We start from the raw sequence: 27,532 nt of genomic DNA on the forward strand, positions 1-27,532 counted from the left end.
AATAATGATGAAAGACATTTAATTCCTCAATTAGAGCTTACGTCATCTAAGATGAGTTTTTAGAAAGTTACTCTAGAGCCGAAATTTGATCAACTATTTGCGGAATAACTTCTTTAAGGAGCTATGGGATGTGACTGGTGTGTTCAAGGAGCTTATAGATTACCTTGGCTTAGAAAGCCAACATCCTACGTCCTATAACAAGGACTGCCTTGCATGGGTTGACAGGAATTCACAGAAAGAGTGTAGATGTCCCCTCTAGAGAGGGTTCCCTAGAGCAGTGGTTCTCAAACTTCCTAATGCCGCGACCCTTTAATACAGTTCCTCATGTTGTGGTGACCCCCAATTTCATTGTTACAAATTGAACATAATTAAAGCATAGTGATTAATCACAAAAACAATATGTAATTATATATGTGTTTTCCGATGGTCTTAGGCAGCCGTGGGCAAACTACGGCCCGCGGGCCGAATCCGGCCCGTTTGAAATGAATAAAACTAAAAAAAAAAAAAGACCGTACCCTTTTATGTAATGATGTTTACTTTGAATTTATATTAGTTCACACAAACACTCCATCCATGCTTTTGTTCCGGCCCTCCGGTCCAGTTTAAGAACCCATTGTGGCCCTCGAGTCAAAAAGTTTGCCCACCCCTGGTCTTAGGCGACCCCTGTGAAAGGGTCATTCGACCCCCAAAGGGGTCGCGACCCACAGGTTGAGAACCGCTGCCCTACAGGAAGAGGGACTCAAAGCATTTTTTTATTTCAACAGAAATGTATTTAACAAAGCCTGCATGTTAGGTGCCATGTACTCTGCTAGAATTATAGTGATGAGCTAGACAAGGATCCTGTATGTATGCAGCTCCGCTGACACATCTGGACACAAAACCAGACCATTACCTCAATGGTAATGTCTATGTTGGACAAATTACAGAGCTTTGAAGGAACACCTGGATGTGGAGGGAATGAAGATTTTTTTTGACTGAACTTGAACAGAAATAAGTCCCAAGTGGACAATACTGTTTACCTACTTAAAATAGTGTTCCTTTTCTTCCCTCTCCAGAAGCGTGCACTCCACTTTTCCAAAAGAAGTCTCCAAAAATATAAATATGTAAGCTTTCCTTAGAAACAAAAATAGACTTCAGAATTTTGTAGGAAGAAGAGCTCTTAGAGAAAGCTAACCTGCTTTCCCATCCTCTCCTTTGTAACTCTGGAAAGGGAAAGAAAGAACACGCTTTCCAAAGAGCGCCAATGGCTCGGGAAATGGAGACCTCCTCTGGTTCACAATGCAATGTGCAGGGAAGATGGCAATCCTGTGTCTTCCACCTTTTTTATTTTGAGGGGAGGATTTTCTATGCTCCTAGTATGTGCATAGTATTTTAAGTCTCTGTATCCATCTCGATATCCTTTAATAGAGACCAAATAGGGAAAGAAAAAGAAAAGTGGTTGTGGCAATCTGTTTAGAACTAGCACTGAAATTATGGCTGCCACCTATTCCCCTTGACCTAATTAATCTGTCTACTGAAGGACCGAAAAATTACTGTTTTTAAACGGCCCACATTCATTTGGAGAGCTTAGATATGCTCCCATAGATACATTATTTCTCAGTTGGACGTCTCCCATTAGATACTGCTGATTGCTTTAATTTTGTACCTTAGCAGAAATATTACTTTCCCCTCATTTGTGTAGCTTTCTCTTATAAGCCACATAGCACCCGTTATCCCTGAAGAGCTTCTTGCATTGAAGAAGAAATTAAAAGCAAACAGGAGGTCTTCTAAACTGATACCCTTTTCCTACCCTTGTTAAAAATGGCTTTGAGATATCATTCATGGTAATGCTATTTTTTTTTTCCGAGTCAGATGTAGTGACATGGCCCCTAACTCAAGGTTACATCTCGGTTTTTAAAAATTTTATGATAAAAGGAACAAACAGACCACCAGAGTTAAAGAATAAGACATATGTTTTAAGATAGAATTATTTGAGTGTCCAAACATATGAAATAGTCTTAGCTATTTTTTTAAAATTTTATTTTCTTGTTTAAAGTATTACAAATAGTAGTACATATGTCTCCTTTTTTCCCCCATTGACCTTCCCCTGGCCTCCCCTACCCTCCTAGTCTTAGCTATTGAATATTTTATTTTATGGGATGCTATTTTCATTGTTATTTATTCTTTGTACTTCCATATTTCATAGCAAATGTTCTATTACAGCATCCTCCTAGTGTAACATTTTGCACTGTAATTATTAATTTTCTTGTCCATCTCCATGACTAGACTGTGTGCTTCTTGTCTTCTGTTTATGCCTGGCATATAGCTGGTACTTGATCAAAGTTAGAATGCATATACAGCACTAAATTAATGTGGCTCCCATTAGGGAGAGAGAGTTATCTTAACTTACATTACACCCTGGGCATTTTATTAGATGTTTTCACTTTAAAAATTATCAACTGAGATTGGGGCACTGCTAGCAACAATGAAACATGTAGTCCCATATACGTGTGAAATTCAACCACAGGAAATAAATAACTGCATTACATGGTGGTGGAGATGGCAAAGTAGATAGCATCTGTGGCACTACCCACCCCAGAGAAGTTATTCTGTGTCTGTGAACTCAATTCCAATAGGAACAACTCCATACCAAGCCACAGTTCCATCAACAAAAATGTATTGAGCATTCAGCAAAGCTAGCACTCTCCTAGAGCCTAGGAAATGATGACCAGGAAGTATATGTGCCCATCTGGAGGTCATGGCACTAAAGGGTGGTCAGAAAGGCAACTCTGGCTGAGAATCAGCAGGAGCAGAAATACAGTGGCAAGAGCCAGCACTGAGGTAGACGTGACCCAAATGTCATCCATAAACAGGACTGGATAAACACAATGCTGTATATACATGTAACCGAGTATTTATTCATTCAGCCATTGAAAGGAATGAAGTACTGATATGTGCTCCAACCTTGTAAACACGCTATGCAAAAGAAACCGGTTGCAAAATGCCATATGTTATATGGTTTCATATGGTTTCAATGTCCGAAGTAGGCAAATCCATAGACAGAAAGGATTTTATGGGTGCCTAGGGATGAGGAGAGGGAGGCCTGGAGAGTGACTGTTAATGGACATGGGATTGCTTTTTAGGTGATGAAAATACTCTAATAGGTTGTGCTGATGGTTGCAGAACTCTGAATACTAAAACCAGCACGTTGTATACTTTAAATGAGCAAATTGTATGGTACGTGAATTATGTCTCAATAAAGCTGTTTCACAAAAAAAGAAACACCAGCACTGTGCAGATAGGGAACACAAGGTAGTGTTGATGTGGCTGAGGCGGAAGTAATGATGCAGGAGAAATGGCAAAGTCAAGAGTGGGGGGAGGGGGGAGGGGGGAGAGGTCTAGCGGGTCCCTCCTGGGTGCCCTAAGAAGGAGCATTGTCTTGTCAATGAAGGAAGCCCTGCAGTGGTGTGTGGTCGCCCTGGTACCTTTGAGACAGAACATAACATTGTAATCTTTCTTTCCACACCTGTGAGAACAGTGATGACTGAAACTAGGGGAACAGTGAATACTGGGATTTAGGAACCCCTTAATGTCCTGGTATCACAGTGCTGTGTTCAAGTCACCCTCGTTTTACTTAATCATGACCCCAAGGCATGAAGGTAGTGATGCTGCCAATTTAGATATGCCAAAGAGAAGGCATAGCGCTTCCTTTAACTGAAAGGGTGTGTATGTATAGAGTTTGGTACTACAATCCAAGGTTTCAGGCATCCACTGAAGGGTCTTGAAACGTACCCCTCCCCCGTACCCCTCCTCCACCCCACCCCCTGCAGATAAAGGGGGAATCCTGTACCTTTCCAAGCAGTTTTCATACATGAATCCCCCAAATACCCAAATACAGAGAGTCATGGCCAGGGTGCCAGGCTGGGAGGCGGAGCTGCTGGGAGAGTGAGGAAGGGTAGGTAGTAAAGAGACTAAACAAAAAGCAGAGACCCCATCCACCCCAGCTTTGCCGCCCATTAATCAGAAACCTGGAAAACATCGCTCTACCTTGTGTGTGCCTCCTTGACCTCATGGGTAGACAGGAATATTGGTACTGGCTGTGACCACCTCATTCTGGTGTTCTGAGGTCAGGAGACACTCTGAAAGCACCTTGTGAAGAGCAAAATTCTTCGAAATGTGATACCAAACAGCTTTTCATTCCCACTCAATATTATAAGTGAGGCATAAAAATGTATTTAATTTGGGCTGCTTTGTTCATAATAAAGCATGTCCCACCTAAAAAAATGTATTTAATTTTGCTGACTTTTTATTTCACTTCTAACATTTCTAATTTGTTTCTTGGATGTGATTTTTTTTTCTAGGTTACTTGCCTGCAAGACTTTTTTGGTGATGATGATGTTTTTATTGCATGTGGACCTGAAAAATTCCGTTATGCCCAAGATGACTTTGTCCTGGATCACAGCGGTAAGGCAGTTCCTGGACCACCTCTGTAACCCTGAAACAGGGGTTTGGGATGTAGTACTGTGCTTGGGGCATGTTAAGTGGTCCTTAGCCCATCTTTGAAGAAAGATGGCATTGGCAGCACTATCTTTGAATTAATGGAAGTAGAGAATAAAATCAAAGTCTTTACCTAGTTGTGAAAACAAAACACACACAACTAACCCCAAGTCAATAGTTAAGTAATTTTCATTTTTAGCAATTTTGTTCTATCTCTTTACTGCATTGTTTTGCCTTAGAAATTAATTTCCTGCCCTCTTTCAGAATGGAGGCTAGTTGTGCTACCTTAATTGTATGGAAAGTGTTGAACTTGAAACAGTTAGTTGTACATTTCCAGTGTCCATAAAGAGATACAAAAAATAATAACTACTAAGTTGTTGTTAATGATTTTTACCTTACTGTTTTGTTTGTAACTTTAGAAAAGCAGTGACATGTATTGTTTATATATGTAGGGAAATAATGCAATTTTCATTGATGGGGTAGGATAGTTCTTTTCTTTTTATTTTAGCCAATAGATGGAGTTTTCAATTATCAATAACCTTGGTTATTTCCAATGTTATAGTTTCTGGAAATATTGCTTTAAATTTAAACCTATTACAGTAATAGTGATTATTTCCACCAGTGAAATCAATTTCATCTGTAACAAGGTAAAATCATACAGGCATAACATTTCACGGAGGAGAGGGTTATTAGAAATACAATCTCACTCTTTAAGTTCATGAATGAGGGAAGTTTTTCAAAAATTAGACTCAGGGGGACTCCTTCATTTGTAGTGATTCTGACAGTCCAGAATTAGAGAAACATATTACCAAATAAATACGACGATCCATTGACTTTTAAAAATTCAGGATGGTCCATTCTGTAGAACCAAACTTCCTATGTAATCCCCTCTGCCTCGTCCTCCCCCTTCACAGTTGCTTTGGGGTAATTTATCTACCTTGTGCTTGGGGTTCTTTGATGTCCTCTTTGTTTTCCTGTTGTATCTTTCACTGCTGCCAAACTTCTTTGAGTGTTTCTGTACTGTCTTACATAGTCTCTTGGACTGGCCCTGCTTTAAACTGATAATATGACTGCCAAGTCCTTAAAGAATTGCAGGTGATGTCCTTTCCTATGACCCATGTAACGTTCTCCCTGATTCTCAGGAATGATTAAGGTTGCACAAAATATGCATTTACATGTCATCTGTATTTTACATCTTTCTTGATGTTAGCATAATTTCATTTCCCAGTACTTCTTTGATGTCCATCTTGGTCATTTTGCAAGTAGAGACACTGAAACTCAATGCTATGCTCTAGATTACAAAGTTAATTTGGGTAACAGCAAAAACAACAATAACGAAACATGTATTGAGCACTTGCTGTATACGTGCCGGCGTTGTACTCCATTGACATGTATGCTGTAAACTCCTAAGCTAGTTGGATCATTGGTAGTTTCAGCTACAGATAGACTCATTAGAGAGAAGTGGAAGCTACTGATAGCTTCCCTCTCAATGGCTAATTCCTGAATCTTCTGCACACTAGGGATGATAACAGTGGCCTTTTCACAAGATTCTGTGAGGATTAAATGAGTCCACATATAAAGCAATTAGAAGGGTACTTGGTTACATAGCATGTGCTATGCCGTTGTTCATGTTGTTATTATACCACCACCATCTGGTCACAAAATTTTTCAATGAAAGCAGGTCTCAGACCTAATTCTCCCACAGTACACTTATTAGGAGGCAACGTTTTTTTCAAAGTCAGTCATTTAACTTGGGTTGTAATATTGATGAAGTCCCAACTGTTAGTCCTTTTAGATTCCTGACAAAGTCTTGCATTAACATCAGTTAACTTAGTGTTAGTCAAGTAACACAACCCTCAGAGCTGGAAGCAGGACTCAGATTCCTAATCCTGGGCTGTAATTCTGAGCTTCTCATACTAGCTCTGTAGGTTTAGATATCCTGCTCATAAGAGTGGCAGTGCCTTTAAGATGTTTCAAACTCATTCACACACCACTCCCTTCGATGGTGGAATACTGAGTAACATCCATAATGCTGATTAACTGAGCTGAAATTGCTACAGCCCCCTCCCTGCGAGGTTTTGATTGGAATCTTTCAAATGCTACCCATTGTCCCCTGGTGTGTATTTGCCTGATTAGTGTATTTCACATGTTAATTTATTGCCCCTGGGGTATCCATTAAAGCTAACCCACATTTCAATCATCTTACATAAATTGAAATATTTTAATGTAAATTACAGACAGTATGTTATCTAATTTAATCCTTAGAACAATCCTGTGATGCAGATTTTATTTTTATGCCATTTCAAGGGGGAAAAAATGAGGTTTAGAGTCTAACCAAAGTCCCCTAGTTGCCCAAGTCAAATCCATGCTTCATCCAAAATCTGCCATGAATGTAAAAGCCATGTTCTTAATTATTCCAATTAGAACTGCTTACTTTAGCTCTAATACCTTACACGTTATTTGGCTATTTATGGGAAGACCAAAGTTACTGTTTAAAGTTAGTTTCCTCCAGTTTCGTGCTCATTAGAAAGATGGGACAGGAAGGGGTTCATAAATTAGGGTTCTGCATACCCTTTCAACATATGTTCAAGATTTGGAAAAAATAATAATAGTGTAGCTTCTGCCTGTCCATGCTGCGGTCTAAACACCGTTGCACATGTTTAGATTAGGATTTGTGTGTGTATCAAGTTAGGACACTGGGCTGTCTGTGTCCATCTGGAATAATGAGGTGATGTTACAGATGTGTAGCCTCAAGGTGTACTTTTCGGATGGTAATAAAAAAATGATCAGGTAATGGTTCCAGGCAGGCAACTGCTTTCCCATGTGACCTTCCTCGGATTAGTATTAACACCAGATCTATTTAATGCACTTTGCTTCCTTTCTAGAATGCCGTGTCTTGAAGTCATCGTATTCTCGCTCCTCGGCTAAGTACTCTGGATCCAAGAGCCCTGGGCCCTCTCGTCGCAGCAAGTCACCAGCCTCAGGTAGTGAATGGGAGAGGAATGATGGCCACAGGAGCAGCATCTCACTCTCCTTTTGTTTTCTTCAATGATTATGAATCCTTGGTCTTTCCACTGCTTGTATGCAGCCAGGTTCCAGAACAGCACGTAGATGACATGATTTTTAAAACCAAAAGTCGAAGTCTGTTTCTCAAAGTTGTAGTAAGTTGTCTAAGAAACTGGCTTGTTTTGTTCTGACACATTTTTTTAGAACAATCTTATTAGCTCAATTCTTCTCCTTGATATGTATGTAGAAGTTTCACATTTGACCATATTTGCATTTTAAATGTTGTGCTATATGGTTGTGGACATTTTCTTCTCTTGCCAATTTAAACCTTACACATACACACATCTAGCATAACAATGTATTTACTCGATAGGTTTCCACAGGCTTTTCCTTCATCAAGCAATTTAATAGTAGCCGCGATTCTTCTTGGAAAGAAGTGCTTTACTTACTTAAGAGTCAGACTTAACTGTACTTCAGCTTCTCTCGGGCCCTATGCCTATAGATTTGTCATCATTTTGAGCCTTTTGGCATTTAAAAAATATAAAAACATCCATAAACTTCTTGATGTATCAATCCTACAAGCTTTGTTTATAGTATAATCATGAATAACTTAGCTGATATTACCAGGGGCAGGGAATCTTTTTTTCTGCCAAGGGCCATTTGGATCTTTATAATGTAATTCTCAGGCCATATAAAATTATAAACTTAAAAATTAGCCTGCTATATTTGGTCAAACATTTTAATTAATTCACCCCTAATGCCTTGGCAGGGCCAGGAAAAAATGATTTATTGGGCCTTATGCGTCCCATGGGCCGGACATTCCCCACCCTTGGGAAAGGCTTGTGAAAAACCATGATTTCATGTGGCAATCTAGAACATGTGAAAGTAGAATCAACAACTGTCTCAAGCATCCAACTTTCTATAAAATACTGCGTTTGGGGGCCATTTTCCTGTTCACTGCTTCCCCCTTCAGCACCCACCCCACTTCCTCTGGGCTAGGTTGGTTCACCCTTCTGTTTGTGTGCAAGTTTAAACCTGCTGAATAACCGCTCTCCTTACTGTCTCCTCCTCCTCCTCTGTGTATACTGAATGTGCACAGTAAAGAGGGGTGGCCCCTACTCCAGTGCCTACTCTACAGCCAAATCCCCAGGTGAGCCATGGTTAGTATGGCTTTGTCACTCAGCTGAGTTTCTGTTGTTGTTGTTTGCCACATTTCTGTTTCCTTTGCTCCATTTCCATGACTGTATCTGGCTGGTCCCAGTGTGCCTCTGTGCAGTACGCAATGCTTCACAGTACGGAGGGCGCTTCAGCCTCCCTTACCTACAGGAGAACCGGTCGTTGTCAGAAGGTCGCCAAGTGCCTGTCTGTGTGTAGTCACAGTCCTAAGCGATGGAGGAGCTAGTTGCTAGTCAAATTTGGAAAATATTCTATTGAAAAAGACTAAAGTTTGTTGGTAATGTGAAAATGGCCACAGACACAATTGTGCTATTCTATTGTCACCTTCATGCCTACCTTGAGCTTAATAGGCTCAATGCTTTCTTTCTCTTCTAAAAAGTGTAGACAAATATGAGTATTTTTAACTGAAGGCACCTTTCTGCTGTTAAGCTTATACGATGCTTTCTGTAAGTATCTCACACTGGGAAAGCTAACATAGTAGGAAATTTGCATAAATGCACTGAACTGAGCTTATCTTATGGAAGATGTAGATTTTTGTCAGGTTCTTAGCTTTCGTTTAGTGATAGGGTTACAGGTGCTTATCCTTTAGTAAAATAACAAATAAAAGTGGGGTGAGTGTTTCAAGAATCAGGTATTATGATGATTCCAATTTTGTCTCCCTGAGGTCGAAAGAGGGAAATTAACATTCTGAACTGAAAGCATGATTCATAGCCACATTTGTCTTTCAGACCAACTGCTTCATAACATCTATATATATAGAAGCCTAAACACCCGGTCGACCATTTGACCAGTCGACCGATTGACAGTAGCTATGATACACACTGACCACCAGGGGGCAGATGATCCAACCAGTAGGTTAGCTTGCTGCTCGGGTTTGGCCGATCGGGACTGAGCGAGACGGGCCGGACACACCCTGGAACCCTCCCTCGATCCCTCCCCAGCCAGCCAACCTCCTGTGACCCCTTCCCAACTGGCCAGCCCCATCAGCCCCAATTGGGACTGGGTGAGACGGGCCAGATACACCCTGGAGCCCTTCCTGGCCCCAATCTTGCACTGATAGGGTCCTGGATTGCAAAAGGGTGCAGGCCAGGCCGAGGGACCCCACAGGTGCATGAATCCATGCACCAGGCCTCTAGTAGTCTAATAAATGCATACATCTTTTTACATTGAATTGAATTTGGAATGCTTAGTAATTGATTCACAAATCATCGCATTCCAGTACCCCAAATTTTTAACTGAGTCCATGTTTGGATTTGGGTTAATAGAATAGATCTTACATAAGTAAAAGGTGTGAGATTTTTTTTTTAAATACATTTTTATTGATCTCAGAGAGGAAGAGAGAGGGGAGAGAAAGAGAGAAACATCAATGATGAGAGAGAATCATTGATGGGCGGCCTTCTGCACGCCCCACACTGGGGATCAAGCCTGCAACCCAAGCATGTGCCCTGACTGTGGAATCGAACCATGACCTCCTGGTTTATAGTTCGACGCTCAGCCACTGAGCCACGCCGGCAGGGCAGGTGTGAGATTTTAAAATAACCTTTCAGAGAGCAAGCAGCTTCTTTCTAAGAGATCAACCTCACCACACAATGCAGTTCTAGAAAACTGAGACCCCAGTTAGTTGCTGGGACTTCACTGTGATTCTGAAGAAAGTTGCTAAGTGGGGATAGGCAAAAGTAGGTTTACAGTTGTTCGTATGGAGAAAGATATGCAAGTTATGGTTATTACAATAGCTTTATTAACTCAAAAAAATGTCACAGTGCTGGACCTGGAGATTATTATGTTACGTGAAATAAGCCAGTCAGTCAGAGAAAGAAAAATCATCACATGATCTTACTTATATGTGGAATCTCATGAACAAAATAAACTGACCAACAAATAGGTCTGTATTTACTAATATTGTGTTCTCTTCCCCACTTCCAGCAAGGAAAGAGTTTTGTATTATTAAAAGCCACAGTACCCAGAAGTATAACTTGCTTTTATAGGCTGCTTCAACTGTGGCCTACCTCTTAACTATTTAAAAAACTCCAGGGGACTACTTGGAATTTCAAACAGAGCTAGTGACTTTTTAAAAATAATATTGTACTTTTTCAATCTTGGGACAGAAATATTCCCATGAGTGTTGTGGTTGACTGCATTCCTCATCCAAACTCCAATTTATTGTAATAGCAAAATAATGTGTAAGAAGCACATAGAAATTAATCTGGAAAACATAAGTGGGTAATAGTTAACATAATTGGAGCCTTCATAATTCTCCCTTTAGGTTTCTAGCTTGTGATGCTTTCATAATTGACCAATATTTTTGAAAGTATTCAGAGAAAACAAGCAAGCAGTAAAGTCCCCAAGTTTATTTCTTACCTGAAGTTGAGGGAGGGGCGGATAGAAACCTCACTTTGGGAGAGAATCAGGGGCATAATGAAGGTGTGGGAGCATCACAATGCGCACCTCCCAGTGGGCGGCGGCAGTGTCAGGGAGAAGGCACCGTGGAGCCCTGCCCAACGTCCCACTTCCCCTCCCAAAGACTGGACAGATGTGCAAGTAAATGATACTAAGGACTGCTCATTAGAGAACATGTTTAGAACCTTCCAAATGCTATCGGGAATTTAGAGGCTTCATGTGACAGTGTCTCTTTAGGATGAGAGTTATTTGGGGGGAAATGTGGACATGTCGGTACTGACAGCAGTTAAACCCTGGCAGTGAGTTTCGTTAAGAAACCCTGTTTAGGCCGGGGGTGTACTGTTAGGGAGATTGGTCTGCTACACAGATCACCATTGGCAGGAATTTATTTTTTCTCCTTTAGTCCCTTTTCTATCTCCATTCCAAGGAAAGCTTTGATATTAGTGTGGTGTCTGAATATTACTGAGAGCTAACAGCACTTACTGAGTAGGAACTGGTGGCCGATACAGATTGCTGTGTGGTATGTAGGAAAAAAGATCTAGGCTCACAGCAACTTGACTAGTTCGTTGTCTTTAATCATCTCTATTTTATATGAATTCCTGCCACCAGTTCCCTTTAAAGAGAATTTTAAAAAGATATAACATTAATTGAAATTTAACTTAATTGGCAAAAAATCAGGGCTGGTAAATACTCTTAAAAGTTTTTAATTAATTGGATAGTTACTTGTTTTGTACTTGCACTCTATATACCCACATACATTTATTAAGAAAATGTAGATAACTGATAATTATTTTGAGTAGTTTTAAATTAGAAAAAAGTTAAAGTTTGGTAATTCAAAAGTAAATAGAACAATTTTTCATTTTCACTGAATTTTTTTTTAATCCTCACCAGAGGACATGTTCATTGACTTTTAGAGAGAGGGGATGGGAGAGAGGAGAAGAGATTCAGAAAGAGAGAGAGACAGCGAGAAAGAGACAGAGTCAGACAGTCATCTATGTGAGAGAGAAATATTGATTGGTTGCCTACTGTATAGACCCCAACTAGAGATTGAACCCACAACCTAGTTATGTGCCCTGACTGGGGATCAAACCCTCAACCCTTCAGTGTACGGGATGACCCTCCAACCAACTGAGCCACCCAGCCAGGTCTTCACTGAATTGTTAAAATGAGCCATACATAAGCAAACATGACTTTATGGGTCCCTATCAACCCCTGTGGACAGGATTTATCTAATCCCAAATACCAGACCCAGGACTTCTACCTCCACGCAAGGACTCATGCTCATCTTTTTTTTTTTTATTGTGTTTGTTATATCTGATTGGTTGTTTTTTTTGTAAATATATATTTTATTGATTTAGAGAGGAAGGGAGAAGGAGAGGGAGAAAGAGACATCAGTGATGTGAAAAAATCATTGATTGGCTGCCTCCTTCATGCCCCCTACTGGGGATAGAGCCCACAACCCAGGCATGTGCCCTTGACAGGAATTGAACCCGAGACCCTTCTGTCTTCAGGCCGACACTCTATCCACTGAGCCAAATCAGCTAGCGCTGGTGTTCACCTTTTTAAATCACCTAGTCAGGACCTTTATGACTGCATTTTGCTTTTTATACTTATTAGCATCATTTAAAATAATAGGTGTCTGCTTTCTCATGTTAAAAAAAGAAAAGGAGATGCACTTTGCTTTGCTTTCCATAGAGATGAATGGCCGTTTTGATCTACATTGGGCAAAAGCATCAAAGATTCATGATAAAAGGGGTTATAAGTACTCCTTAGAAAAGAAAAAAAATTACACCAATATTTGATGTTAACTACCAGCTGTGAAATTACAGCAGACATAGATCCAGGGGAATCAATTAGGAATAAGCATGAGTCATGTGGAACTGTGTAGCGAGCATTCTGTAGTGTAGACTCTGCGACCTGCCTTCCCCTGTGGCAGCAGTGGCCGCACTCTTCCAAGCGTAGGCTCTGAATTGAACTTTAAGCCTGAGAAGTATGTGGAAGTTTGGAGGAGGGTGTATAAAAAAAAAACCTAAACATCAAATTTGCTAAATGATGGGGAAGTTAATCTGCGAAGAAAAGAAAATGAATTAGAAATAACTAGTCTAGATAAAAAGAAAGTTGAAGAATGTTTTTGTATGGCCTTCAAACAAATAAGTAGATGTTACAAGGAAAATGACCATTAATTTTCTTTCTCCATTAATAATGCAATTAGAAAATGTGTTTGGATTATGGTGGAACTGATTTGGGAGAGCCATAGAAAGTCTTGGTTATTCAGGCTGATATATATATATCAAGATAGCAGATATTGGGGGTTATGAGACAATCTTCATAGGAAACCATTGCAAAGATAACAGTCATTCATCCCTACCCTTGCTGGTAGGCAGGATATATGGACAAGTTCTCAAGTCTCATCTCTAGTTCCATAATGTTCTATATCTTTGTCTATGTCACCGTTGGAAAGCTATTATTAAAAATAATCCTAGCTCCACTCCTTATTTGTCTAATACTTTGTCTGCAATACAGTACGATGCATTGCGTTTGCTTTTTGCTGATTTGCCATCTGCTTTGAGCTTTAAATGAATGGGAGCTTCATGCATGTGCTTAGTGTTTGGACACGGTCTGGTTGTCTGGAGTTTTCAATGACCTCTCTCACCTTTGTGTCTCCTGTCAGTTAATGGAACTCCCAGCAGCCAGCTCTCCACCCCTAAATCTACGAAATCCTCCAGTTCCTCTCCAACTAGCCCAGGAAGTCTCAGAGGATTAAAGGTATGAAATAGCCTGTGTGGCATGTCTGTATGACTTGCCATTTTGAGTTGCATAGTTTAGTAGTTTCATTTGATCGGGGGTTTGGGTGCAGTCACAACTCGAGAAGGAAAGAGGTCGGGATTTGGAGCCAAAAAGACATGGCTTTGGATCCTGTATCCGCTTTCATTTTGTAATGTTGGCCAACTTGGTTAACTCTTCTGAGCTGAGCTGTTCACTTGTCTAAAATGGGAATAGAAGGTTGTGGTTAGGATTGAATATAACATGGTAAAATACTATCAGTGGTAGTTTTCCTGTTATTAGCGAAAGGACTGGTAATGGTGAAGCCTTGGAGAACTCAAAGATTCTTCTTAAAATCTCATTTTGAATCACGACTTTAATATTAAATATATTAAATACTAGCAGCTAAACGAGTCCCTGCCACACTGATCAGCTTTTAGGACACAATGTTAATATTGCTAACATAGTTTGGCCTTGCATTTATAACTACTTATATATGCAAGCAGTTACACAAAAACAATATATTCATTTTGGTGAAGAACTTAGAAATAAATCTTAAGTTTTGAATGTGATGTCCTTATATAAACAGTAAGTTAACATGATTACCAGTTGGTTTCATAGGCATTTTATCTAATAGGGAGAAAAATGATGAGTAAAAGCAAATTTGAAAAATTTCAACAAGCTTAATTTGACTTAGTAGCTCTCAATAATTTAAATTTACAAGAGAAAAATATTCCTGGTAAAGTAGCAATAAATTGTTGAGGTTAAACATGGACAGTTTCCTTCTGTAGAAACAGTCAGATTGTCTTTACAGGAATGTACTCTGAGAATTACCTAAATACATAGAGTGCCATCCTTGTATATATGAATGTGTACATTAACTTTCATGCTCCTGGCGTGTTGGGTTTAACAGTGGAAATATCCCCATGAGGAATACATTCTCCAAAATCGGTTAGTATCATCTGAGTGTTTTTCTTTAAGGATGATGAAAAATGTTTTTCATTAGTAAATTACCTGGTGAAACACCGTACCCCCCCCCCCCCTTTGAGTGAATGAGGAATGAGAACCTGCCAAGCGGGGCATCCTGCCCCCTTCAGTGCTGTGAGTTCTGTGGTTCCCCCACTTCTCAAAGGGTTTCATTCTCCATCCGACTCTGAAGTTTGCTCATCCTGCCCTAAGAATGTTGTGTCTACCCCAGAGTGAACTTGCATGGTTCTCATTTAAGTGCCTGAAATAAAAAGAAATTTTGGCCGGAAAAACACAGACTGTTTTTGTGTCTCCTTACTTCTGTTGATTGGCAGGATTTGGACTGTGGCCAGTAGTAAGTTTGGGATTGGAAGTCCCTAGCGCTCACCTACCGCTGTGTGCTGGGCGCTCCTTGTATTTATAACCACCAGGCATTTTCTGAAGCGCTGACTTGGCATAGGTCAGTTCACAGTCGGATTCCAATGGGGTTCCGAACCGTCAATGCCAAAAGACATCATGTAAATTAAAGTTCGCTATAATTTAAGTATTTTTAGCTTTTCTTTCCCAACTTATTTTCCACCAGAATAGATCAAAGGTGCACTGTTTTTAATTTGAGTAACTTTCAAGAGAACTAAAATAAAAATAAATACAAGTTGATTCACCTTTTTTCTAGTTTCAGTTGTCTTATCATTTGTTGAAGCAAAAGCACATGGCTCCTAGTGCTGGTAATTGTTTACCCAATATTGCAAACCCAACATGAGCTGTGTGGTGAGCCTGTGCAAAGTCATTGGGATTTTCCACCGGACCGTTGTTCCAGGCAGGGCTAGGATCCTTGACCTAAGGCTGATACATCAGTCCCCGTTTACCAAGGGTCGTGGTCATTTTCCCCTTTTATGTTACCCATTGGTAACTTGGGCTCCCATCTTTCTTCCTGGTCCATCTTCAACTCTGAACCCAACACTGTCCTTTTCGGTTGATGCTCCTGGGTCAGTAGGTGCTGCTTGGTGCTCAGAGTGCACATCACTCCCTCACACATGAGTACAAATCCCACTCACATTTCTGGACTGAAGATTCGTGAAATTTTAAAAATGTGATGATTTGTATCATTGCTGAGGCATTAGATGATTAATCTCACTATGCTAAGTTTGTCTTAATTATTATAGTAACCTTAACTCACAGGTCCCTTTGGGGCACACAGTAAATTCTGAAAGGTTACTTACTGATGTCAAGAAGAATAAAGGGAAATGTTGATTCCTGGGGGTAAAATGAAATTATCAGTAAGGCAGAGAGCAGAGGTCTCCCCAGGCCCCTTCACCCAACCCCTCCTCCACCACACCTGAGCCCTGTGGTCTTTGCTAACAGCTGTGAAACCTCTGGGTTTTTCTTTCTCTCATCTGTAAAATAAGAACGCTTGATTTTAAAGTACCTCTAAAAATGTAGGATTATAGTCTTTTTTTTTTTTTTTAAGTTGCCAGAAAACCTATCTAGGAGGCTGGGGAGTCTATTTCTCATCTCACTTTAAAGCTGATGTAGAATCGCCAAATTTTACATCAAATATTAGCAGCTAAACGAGTCCCTGCCATACTGATCAGCTTTTAGGACACAATGTTAAACATCTCCACCCCTGCCCGTTCCCACAGGTTGTGCCTCATGGGAAATTCATCTCATTACCCTTCCCAGCAATCTGTGGTGCATATTGTCATTTCCAGGGATGAAAATCTGCCCTGGAAAAGCTACAAGTTAGTCATATGTTACTTACTGTACAAAATAACCCTAATTTCAATGTCTTTGTACAGCTCTAGTCAGCATCTGTCCACATTTGCATTATTCTCCCCATTCAGCAACATTACCAATGGAGAATTACAGATAATTACCATGTGTTAGTGCCATGCTTTTTCTTCCCCCTTCATTTAAAATCGCCCATTAAGGTCAATTAAGAGGGGAGGTCAGACAACGGAGGACTGTTTTTCATGGGCTGAAACTTTTTACCACTATTTATCCTCGTTAGAAGCTTTATGGCTTTGGGGATAGATAACCTTTTTCCAGAGAATCGGAGCATTGACAAAGCAAGCTCAGCCGGGACGGCGTGTGCAGGCGTCGATGCTCATGTCTCTCAATCTGCTAGGACACAGCTTTGGGCAGATTTTATTTATATGTTTTACTATCTGGATTTTACTTCGTAGGGAATTAAGCAAACAAGTCCCAAGCAAGCAGAGTTTGATGTTCTGCCACAATTTATCCCCCCTTTGTGCCAATTTCTGGGAATCGATTTGGTGCTTTGGCGGGAACACTGGAAGAACTGAAAGTGAAAGTCGAGTGACCGTGTAATGTCTAATCTCTGACCACCGTGTCAGTGGCATTTCTGTTTGCCCATTGAAAAGGATGAGAGACGCAAAAGCAGCCCTCCCTCCACAAAAGCACTCAGTGTTTTCTCAGTGCTCCCTGAGGGGATGGCGTCTGCATCCATAAAACCTCCACGCTCACTGCGGGCTGGACAGAGTCTGCAGCAGAGTCTGCAGCGGAAGCAAAGCTTTCTTCAAATTGTAGAAAGTTTTTGCAGGATGGGAGCTTAAAAAATAACATGGTGACTGAGTTATTCAAGGTTCTGAGAGACTTTAGGACCACTGAGTGTGAATTATACTTCGGTTATAATTTTTTGGTTTTGCAAGATAGTGACCGCAAACCATTGAATGTGAAACCTGGAAGTGGTCACGGATCTTTAATGAATGTAGTGTTCGTTTTATAGTTGGAGAAACCGAGGTTCAGAGATGTGATTCGCTCAAGATCCCAGTGGCCAGTGGGATCTCTGACCCTGTCAGGGTCTGTGTCCCTAACCTCTGGTTCCCCCCATCACTGGTGGGTCTGCATCAAGGACTCCAACACAGGCACCCCAGGGAGAAGCCTGTGTGATTATTACGGAGGAGCTATGCCGTGCCAGTCTTTTAGGAGGAAGAGTGCTGCCTGGGTTGCTTGCTGAGTTCCTGGGTTTAGTTCTGCACAAATGCTCTGAATGAAAAAGGGTTGAGAGATTAGGAAAGGAACGAGGAGGGGAGGGTGGGGAAAGGGAGGGACAATCCTGGGGTGGAGGGGAGGCTGGATGAAGGGAGGTGGAAAGATCGAGAACTCCTTTTGATAACTTTTCCTGGGAGACTTGGCGGGGTGGGGATTTCCTAAGAGGTATCTAATGAGAGCTCTTTTCAAGTGAAATGGTCTGTCTATACTGTGTGCCCAGCACTTCCTCCTGACCCTATAAGGTTTTAGTAAAATGCCAAAGCTCACAGTAGGTTAGGGTTATTGGCTTTCTTTGGAGCTGGGTATTGTCAAGCTTGGCATAGTTTGGAAACAGTGTAGTCCAGGCCCAGAAAACGCATGGGTGCATGGATCTGAGCTAACGTTACATGGTGGGCCTGCGATGAAATCCCTGTTGTGAGGAGTGGGGTGGCAGAGCTGGGATTGGAAAGCAGAGCTCATGCTCATAACCATTACTAGCCTCCAAGGACACCCTGAGAAAGCAAGACCAGTCTGTTGAACGTGATTGGAAACAACGTGGTCAGACCGAATGTTCACTAGATGAGCTGCTAGGGCCACCTGGCAAGTCCTCATTGGGCCTCTTCCCCAGAACCAAGGCCCTAGGTATTAGAATTTGGCTTTGCTTTTGTGTGGACTTAGGGACTCGGGCTTTCTTGAAGGGCGATGCCACTCATGGTGATAGTCACCTGGAGAGGAGGCATTCTGCAGGCCAGACACGAGCCACCTCCACACAGTGCTGCCATCAGGCAGACGGGGAGCCCAAAGGCCTTTGCAGTAAGTCCAGTTCATGCCAAGTTGTTCTGGGCCCATATCGAGAGAGAGCGTGATGGCTCCTTTATAATTAAAACTGTCCAGAATGCCTGGGATTGGTTTTGCTTGGCTAGTCACTTATCTCTGTGACCTTGGGCAAGTCACATCACCCTTCATTATAAAAAGGGGAATAGGACCTGCAGCCCAGGGTTGAGATTAATTGGTTAAATATAGAAAAAGCCTCTGAATAGCTTTGTCCTTTCTTGGGGTTTTTCCAGGTTCAGTTTTCTCTTGAGGGGAGTTTCACTTACACAAAGAAATGGACATGCAGTGTAGGGTAGGAGAAGAAAAGCGAAAGTGAGACAAGTCAGACTCCAGATCTTATTACCACTTCTGCTTTATTACCACTTTCTATGATGACTTTCCCTCCCAACTCTATCTTTCCTGCCCTCTCTCCATATTCCATCCTATTAGTAATCTATAGAGAATTCTATTAGCTGTAAAGTTATCCCAAAACTTAGCAGCTTAAAACAACAATAAAAGATGATTTTTTTTTTTTTTATCACACAGTTTTTGTGGGTCAGGAATTCAGGAGCAGCTTCACTGGCTGGTTCTGGCTTAAAAATTTTGATGAGGTTGTAGTCAAGATGAGCACCAGGGCTATAGTCACCTAAAGGCTTGGTTGGGGATGAAGGACCCCCTTCCAAGGTGACTCACTCTTGTGGTGTCAAGATGCTGCTGGCTCTCGGCAGGAGGCCTCCGTTCTCTGATGTTGGAGCCTCTCCATAACTGGCCTGAGTCTCTCAGAGCGGGGCAGCTGGGTTTCCCCAGAGATCAGAGAGTCCATGCAGAAGCTCTTCTTTCTATGACCTCGCCTTGGAAGGCAGACACCATTTCCTTCATAGCCTCGTAGTCACACTCATCAGCTAGTTCAGCCTGGGAGGAGACGACACAAGGGCATGAACGCCAGGAGGCGAGGCCCATGGGAACCATGTTGGAGGTTGGCAACCACACCCCTTCTCTCTGCTTTCATCTCTGTATCAAGCCACTCAAAGTTTCTTTCTTAGGCTGACCCTGCCCCCTCCATGGCTTTCTGTACACTGTCTTTTGGGAGGGCCATACAACTCTCTCTCCCCGTCATTGTTATTGCTTTATTCTCCTCCCAGTCCTTTTGTTCTCTAAAGCCATCACACCTTACCCATTCCCTTCTCTCCCCTTCAGCTCCTAGAATCTCACCTCCACTGACATTTTCTTCTCTTCATCCCCATCTTCCTGACCCTCTGTCTTCCCCTCGACCTCAGCCATGACCTCCTGTTTCTTCTGCCCAGTTCCTCAGAGTCCCTTCCATCTAGCTGATCACCCCTCCCCCCCAGGGAATATTTATTATGCTTAAATCACAGCATGTTCTGTGGGACAGAGAGGCAATAAAGAGTACTAAATGTGTCATCAGCTGCCAGATGGATGAAGAAAGCATTTCCCTGAAATTTAATTCATCATCCGCATCCCAATTTAAGACTTTCAAGGCTGTAGTAACTTCAGGTTTCAGAACCCGGGGCACATCTGCGGACACTGAAGAAGAAAATGTCTCACATTTGAGGCTGAGGTGTATGCCCAGAGGCTGTCTACTGTGAGCATTCTTGTTGGTTGAAAGAAGAAACAAAAAAAAAAAAGTACATTTGGAACAGTTATCCAACATCTTGAGGTTATAAACTGTCTGGTGTGCTGATATTTTATCTGATGATGTCTCCTGGGCCTGCTGGTGGTGAAAGATTTTCCAGATTTGTGAGGTGTGATGAAAGGGCTGGTAGTATCTCACACTGATTGGCAGAGCTAAATGTAACTCTTTGACCTTCTGACCTTCAAAACTTCTTTTCGAAGCTGTGAAATGTAAATCCCCAGTAGCTGCTGACCTTGGATGCTTGTGCTTCTCCCGGGAGCTTTGGCTTTTCTTTGGTATTTCAAGCCGGTTAAGAATATTCGGTACTAAGAGACTGACTCCTTTTAGATCCTTTTTATTGCCCCAGAAAGGTTGGGTGGTAACTTCATCTTTGAATGTAATTGATTTTATTGACAGAATCCAAAAACAAAAGAGAGACTGAGCAGTTTTGAAGACTTCAGTGCCCTCCCAAAATAAATCACCTTAATGAGTCTCAGACTCAGGTTGAGGACAGTGATTTGCACATTGAAGCTGCTCAGTAAATAGAGGCATTTGGTGGGTAAATGACCCAACGAGGCTGCACCACCCCTTTGTGGGAATGGAGGGGGAGTTTGTGAAGCACATCAGTGTACAGATAGGATCCATTGTGGAAACTTTATTTGAATATAAGCCACCTGCGTTCATCTTAAATGCCCCCTTATTCATGGAAGTGATGGTACCAAGAAAATGCTTCTGGCCAGTGGATTAGAGATAATTGGACAGAGTTACGAGTTAAGACTTAGAGTTCATTGTAGTGAACTGGCCTGTGCCGGTGTGCACCACTGGTAGCCTCCATAGCTGAAACCGAAGATACGGGCACCTCGCCCACCACCTTGGCATCCTAGGCATGGATGGTACCTCTCAGTGAAAGCTGGCAGACATGGCCCTACCATCTGTCTGTTGTTCAGAATCTACTCAGCCAACACTTTGCGTGAAGCTCACTTGTAGGAATGTGCTGAGATTCTGTGCTGGTTTGGGAAGGGAGGCCATGTAGTCAGTCAACTGATAACGGCAGCGAGTGATTCTCAGGGAACAGAAAGGCACAAGTCAGCTGCTTCCACATAGCCCGTTCTTAGACTGTTGAGCTGGTTGTTGTCTTCAGCCTATACCTGCACAGTTAGGGGTTTCTGTTTATCACTGCTCACCACTATTAACCAATCACAAGTCTCAAGAGCCATTAATTTTTCTAAATGAATCCACGTCTAAGGTATGGCTACAGATAAGAATACTTTGAATGTTACCAACCCCTAGGTGCTGATTCAGATTAATTGTTCACAAATCTCACTACTGGTACTAAGTATTTCAGAGTAAATTGTCACAAATTCTAATATAAAATGATAACGCTTTCTGTTTTAAAATGCCCGCCCAATTCAATATTTGTAATAATTGACACTGGATTTCTTTCTGAAGAATGGAATTGATGTTTCTGGTATTTTTTTTTTAACCACAAAAATAACAATGGAAGCAAAATTTGCTTGCAAATAATATCTAGTATACTAATTTAAAATGTTTACCTTTCAGAGGTCTTTTCAAAGAAAAAATTAAGGTCTCTATGTGAAGAAAGGCTGTGAATTTATCAGTTTGTGTATTACCGTATGTGATGAGTTTACAGGACTGTGAGACATGTTCTAGAGACACCACAGTGAATATTTTCATGGGTGAATCTGCTGTTGGGTGGCATTCTTTGGTTAAGTTAATAACCTTGCAAGACTTCTCTCCGCCTGTTCTTAGAGGGGATAGTGTGAGATTAGCCAAATAGCCCCTCGGCTCTGGAGTCAAACCTGGGTTTAGATTCATTTGCTGTGGTGTTTGGGCAAGTTACCTAACCTCTCTGAGCTTCGGTTTCTTCATAAATCAGTGGGTGTGATGATTAATTCATAAGGCATAAAGTACTCATTTCAGGACTTGGCACAAAGTAGGCATTCAATAAATTGTAATGAGTGCTGTCTCCCCTTTTCTTACAAAAAGAAAGTTGTTCTTTGGCTATAGATGACTTGCAATGACTATGTTATTGGATGAGTGACAGGGAGAACGTAAAGTAGCTGAACAATTAATTACACTTGCTGCCAGAAACTTCCTCCACAGAGGTTCTCAACCTTGGCTGCACGTTAGATCTTCTGTGGAACTTAAGAAACACCAATGCCTGGGCCCTACATCCATCTTTAATCTGCGGGACAGCCTGCCATAGAATTTTCCAAATCTTTCCAGTATGTACAGCCTTTCCTAGTATAACCAAGGACTGAGAGACACTGCTTTAAAGCAACAACACTACTCTGAGGGTGGTTCTGTTCTAGAGTTTTAAAGTATTTTGTTGGAGAAAAAGCTTGCTCAAGAAAGTTCTTGTGGACCAGCGGTGTGCCTATGACCAAATTTGGCCCATTGCTTGTTCTTTATAAATAAAGTTTTATTGGAATACAGCCATGCTCATTTGTTTACATATGGTCTGTGGCTGCTTTCATGTTACAACAGAGACCGTATGACCTACAAAGGCTAAAGTGTTGGTCTCTGGCCCTTTAGAGAAAATGTGTCTGACCCCTGCAGTGGGCTACTTAAAATGGAATCACAGTGCCATTTTCCAAGATGCATTCAAGAAAGTCAACTTCTTACACAAGAATATCTCCTAGATTCTGTCAAGTTCTTCCCTCCACGAAAAATCAAATAGTATCCTCAAATGTCAATAGTCACATGCTGTAATGCATTGATATAGCCACTTTTGCTACTTAAAAAAAAAGTATTGCCTATTTCTGAACAAAGCATTTTAATACAGTACTTACCATTCCTCTTTATTTTATTTATTTAATATTTTTATTGATTTCAGAGAGGACAGGAGAAGGGGGAGAGAGAGAGAAACATCAATGATGAGAGAGAATCATTGGTTGGCTGCCTCCTGCATGCCCCCTACTGGGGATCGAGCCTGCAACCCCAGCATGTGTCCTTGACTGGAATCAAACCCAGGACTCTTTAGTCCACAGGCCTATGCTCTTATCTGCTGAGCCAAACCAGCTAGGGCCCATTCCTCTTTAAATTTTAGGTTTTGTAGAAATTTAATCATCTATGTATGAAAGAACTTTAATAGAGGACACCCTGCCTTGACTTTCTGGCTAAAAATGCAGAAAGCTGGAATGCGACTCATTATCACATGGACTCACTCAGCCATGAGTGCCTTTCTAAATGATCCTGGCAGCTGAGAACACTTTATAGCTTTTTCCGCTCTGTTTTAAGTCTTTTATTGAAAAAGTTCTTAGCAGAAGCGAATTCGTGTGCATTTCCCTTCCCTGCTCATAAAAACTGAGCTGCTCCTGCCAGAGGAGGAGGTGGGCAGGGCAGCGGTGCAGGTCACGGAGAACACGCTCCCCAATATCTCCACAGCTTTCATCACCTTCCCCCCTGGACCAATCAGGGCCTCCTCAGGAAATAGTCCCCCTCTCCTCCCACCCCTCAACACAACCCCACTGCTTTGAACCGCTCAGTAATTATGGAAGCTATCTTGAAAGAGCCCAGATGCTGTCATCCACTTATGCTTTATTGAGGGGGACCTCCCCAACAGGCAGCGTCCAGGCACTTTCTTTGTGCTGTCTCAGCACCATCGTTGCTGATGGAAGCATGAAAGCTCATTAGCATTGTAAGAGATTTTAATAACAGTTCTTAGTTAGACAATAGAAACGAGACAGGTTTCATCAGGAATGCCATGTTTGAATCACTCTGGCGCTAATGCAACCCGTGCTTCAATACGAGAATGATTCTCTTACCAGAGACGGGGAAATACGTACATTGTGCCTGGGAGACAGGGAGACTTTCGTAGGCATAGCGTTACCCCTTGGTTTTCACGGCTCTTTGTCTGTGTGTCTCTCGGGACGCAGGGAGTGCTCTGCTCTATAGCTCCCAATAGACAAGCTCTGCCTGCACCCGGGATCTGTCCAGAGATCGTGGTGAACACCCGGCTTTTCTCGGACCCTGGATCACCGAGCTCCATGCCTGGGAGGTCAAGTAAACATAATCACCAGCTGTGAGAACAAGCGTTGCAAGTGCAGATCTTTGCCTGAGCAAAGCGGCTCTTCGCTGACTCTCAGACCCTCGGAGCTGCAGGAGCCACAGCCTGGATGTCAGGGTCGTGTGGAAGGGTTGAGGTGCAAACAGGAGCCTCTTCACAAGATTGCAAACTTCTGGGCAGCACCAAGCTTGTCCCTTCACCTTTGTGGCCTCTGAAAGCCCAGCACAGGTTGTTGCTGAGGGAGGAAAGGAGAACCGCCCTGTGTCTAGTCAGGTCACTGTCTAGTCAGCGGGGCTGGAATAAGGGGATTCCCCTTAGTTTTTCACGTCATTTTCTTCATGAAAGCTTTATTTTTTATTAAAGGAACATATTTGGATAAGTAATAACATATCACTCCTGTTAACTCTATTTTTAAAAATGCTTTTTAAAAAACCATCATTCCATTTGAGAATTTTGAAAAATGTTCTTTTTGCCATTCTTGGCTAAGAAGGCTGCATTTCCCTGGGATTTCATGAAACCTTTGTCAGGTACACACGGGAGCTGGCTTTCGCTTGACCCTTCACCCTCGCCCTCGCCGTGAGGCCACCCCCTCCTCTGAGGCGCATGCCTTCAGCCCAGTTGCCACCCTCGTTTAGTCGCCAGAGAACCAGCTTCTGCCACCTGCCCCGTCTCTTGGTCTGCCTCTGCTCTTTGCTGCCCTCAAATCCCAACACCAGCCAGGTTCGTCCCTGCTGGGCTGTCCAGGGAATCGGGACAGGTGGGCGTGGGGTCTAATCCAAGTAAACGGGGTAAGTCACAGTGGGGCGTAGACACTCATTAAACACTCTGAGGGGGTCACCCATCCATGTGAAAATGTACAAAGAGGTAAAAATGCCTGCATTTTAGCCCCTTCAAGACTTCCTTCTTAGGGAGCCCTTGAGTCCGAAAGAATACATCAGCTTGCAGTGAACTACAGCTTACTCAGTTTAGCTCAAGAAAGGGGCTTATTTGAAGAGAGTTACCTGTTTCCAGGAGAAGTAAGCAAGCCGGCCTGGGACAACGGCAGGTGGGGCTCAGGACCTCCGCAGGGGCGATGGGCCTGCACACCTCACACGTCCCTCCGGCTCTGAGGGTTGGGAAGGGGAGGTTCCTACCCGGTGCCCAGGCCTGACCAGCCAGCTGTGGCCTGAGGTGTGGGGCTGCCCTGTCTGGGCGGTGAGGTTTAGACACAGAGATGAGCTGGTCCGTGCTCACTGTTGTTCCTGGGTGCTGACAGTCCTCCTTCAGCACTGCAATCTAGGCAAGCAGCCATCTAGGGGGGTCTTTCCATTTATCTTTTGAGAAGATAATGTCCAAAAAATGCCTTCAGCCCAGTTGCCACCCTCATCTTTACGACATTTCTCTCATCTTTATTCCATTAAGAATTTGGCTGATAGGAATTTAATTTGGCTCTCTCTTTCCCTTGACGGACAGTTTTCAGACTAGGAAGGGTTGGATGGGAAGAGGAACAGACTTTGAATCATTTAGCAGAGGTTCTCTTCTAGCCATTGCTCATCCAACAACTTAAAAGCAGCCCGAAGTCACTCACTTCGAGGCTCCATGTGGGATAGACGCTTTAAGGCAGCAGTTCTCAACCTGTGGGTCGCGACCCTTTTGGCGGTCAAACGACCCTTTCACAGGGGTCGCCTAAGACCATCCTGCATATCAAGTATTTACATTACGATTCATAACAGTAGCAACATTACAGTTATGAAGTAGCAACGAAAATAATTTTATGGTTGGGTCACAACATGAGGAACTGTATTTAAAGGGCCAGAAGGTTGAGAACCACTGCTTTAAGGAAAGATGCTAGTAACTGGTACTGAATAAGTGTTCCATGTCAGTGGCTGTGCTAAATGATTTTACCTGTGTGAGCTAATTTTAATTATTTAGCAAATCTTTGAGCTAGGTGCTGCTACTATCCCTCTATTCAGAGCAAAAGATAAGACCTGGAAAGGTTAAGTAACTTTTCAACAAAAAGAGATTATCTGAGTTAACCTAAGTATTAAATGTATGGGGGGGAAGGTAGTGGAAACAAATTAGACAGGCAGGTATGGGGACATCACAACCCGAATGCTACACTGAAGATTTGGGGGTTATTCTGTTGGTAACACAGACCCACTGAGGTTTTTGGATCCTGGGGCTGATACCAGAACCGTCCCGTGGAAGTTTCTCTGGCAACAGTGCGTGGACCAGGGGAGATGAGGGGGGGACGCTGGTGAGCTGCCGAGAGAAGCGTGAGGGGGACAGGGACCAGGTGGGAGCTGGGAGACGGAACAGTGGAGAGCATGGTGGTTTGTCTTTCCCTCCAGTTTACATCCCCGCTCGGGGCCTTGGTTTCAACATCCTAGCATAGACTCCCGCCTGTTTAGAAGCCGCCTAGTATTGCAGTGGCATAAAACAATAAAACAACAAAACAAATGCAATTGCAACATTTTGAAAACCTTTCCTTGTTGACCAGTTACCTCGTATTGTGAGGAAGCAACATGATTGAATTCTGAGGAGTCAGGTGTTTAGTGCAGCATTTGTCCCCCAGAAAGGGACCCCCGCGCACACCCACACGCCTGCACAGCACTTGCCAGGGCAGAGGGAAGAAAACAGAACTCTGTGCGAGGGGTCTTTGCCTCGCCGGACGGGGCTCGTTTGGTGTATCTCATGTTCCTTTCCCGTGGCCTCGGGGTTCCTAACAGGACACGCTGCTGCTGGCATTATTGGTCACACAGGTGCAGCTGCCTCGGGTCTGAGCAAACAGCCCTGGTGTTGCATGTCTCTCATTCTCAAGCCTCGTCTTTTATTCCAGGAGAACTTGTGGGTGATCCTTTTTGAAGGAATGTTTTATAAGCATTGGGCTCTCCTGGGGTTTGAACCAAGCCCAGCTACGGTGAAGTTCACCTCACCCAGAGGAGAATAGACCCAGTGACTCCAACCAGTGGGCACTCTGGGAAGGGCAGTCCCTGCCGTGGACCTGTGTCCTTGATGCTTTTGTGGAGCAAGCGTGGGTTAAGCACCGTGTGTACCAGACATAGTGCTGCACATGGGGGATGCAGCCATGAAGATGGGCCAGAAGCTACCAGGATAGTTGGATTGTGTGGGCACAGATGCAAGTGTGGAAACATACCAAGACAAAAAATGTCGAAGATGCTTTCTCAAGATCTCGTAGGTCCTTTGACCCTGTAAGCTCCTGAAAGGCATAATTGAGGGAGGGAGGGAGGGAGGGAGGGAGGGAAGGAAAAGAGAAGAGAAGAGAAGAGAAGAGAAGAGAA

At 42.7% G+C, this 27,532-nt stretch overlaps 1 protein-coding gene across 1 annotated transcript in view; it reads left to right on the forward strand.

The window, feature by feature from the left end:
- The window catches only part of DCLK2 (doublecortin-like kinase 2), a 141,318-nt gene that overhangs the window by 78,515 nt on the left and 35,271 nt on the right, over positions 1–27,532 (forward strand). Inside the window, exons 4-7 of the mRNA XM_014543855.1 lie at positions 4,341–4,443; positions 7,362–7,460; positions 8,582–8,632; positions 13,727–13,821. Coding sequence (XP_014399341.1) covers positions 4,341–4,443; positions 7,362–7,460; positions 8,582–8,632; positions 13,727–13,821 — 348 coding nt within the window. The remainder of the gene's footprint in view (positions 1–4,340; positions 4,444–7,361; positions 7,461–8,581; positions 8,633–13,726; positions 13,822–27,532) is intronic.

The sequence above is a fragment of the Myotis brandtii genome, unplaced genomic scaffold (assembly GCF_000412655.1).
Source record: "Myotis brandtii unplaced genomic scaffold, ASM41265v1 scaffold34, whole genome shotgun sequence".
Classification (NCBI taxonomy): domain Eukaryota; kingdom Metazoa; phylum Chordata; class Mammalia; order Chiroptera; family Vespertilionidae; genus Myotis; species Myotis brandtii.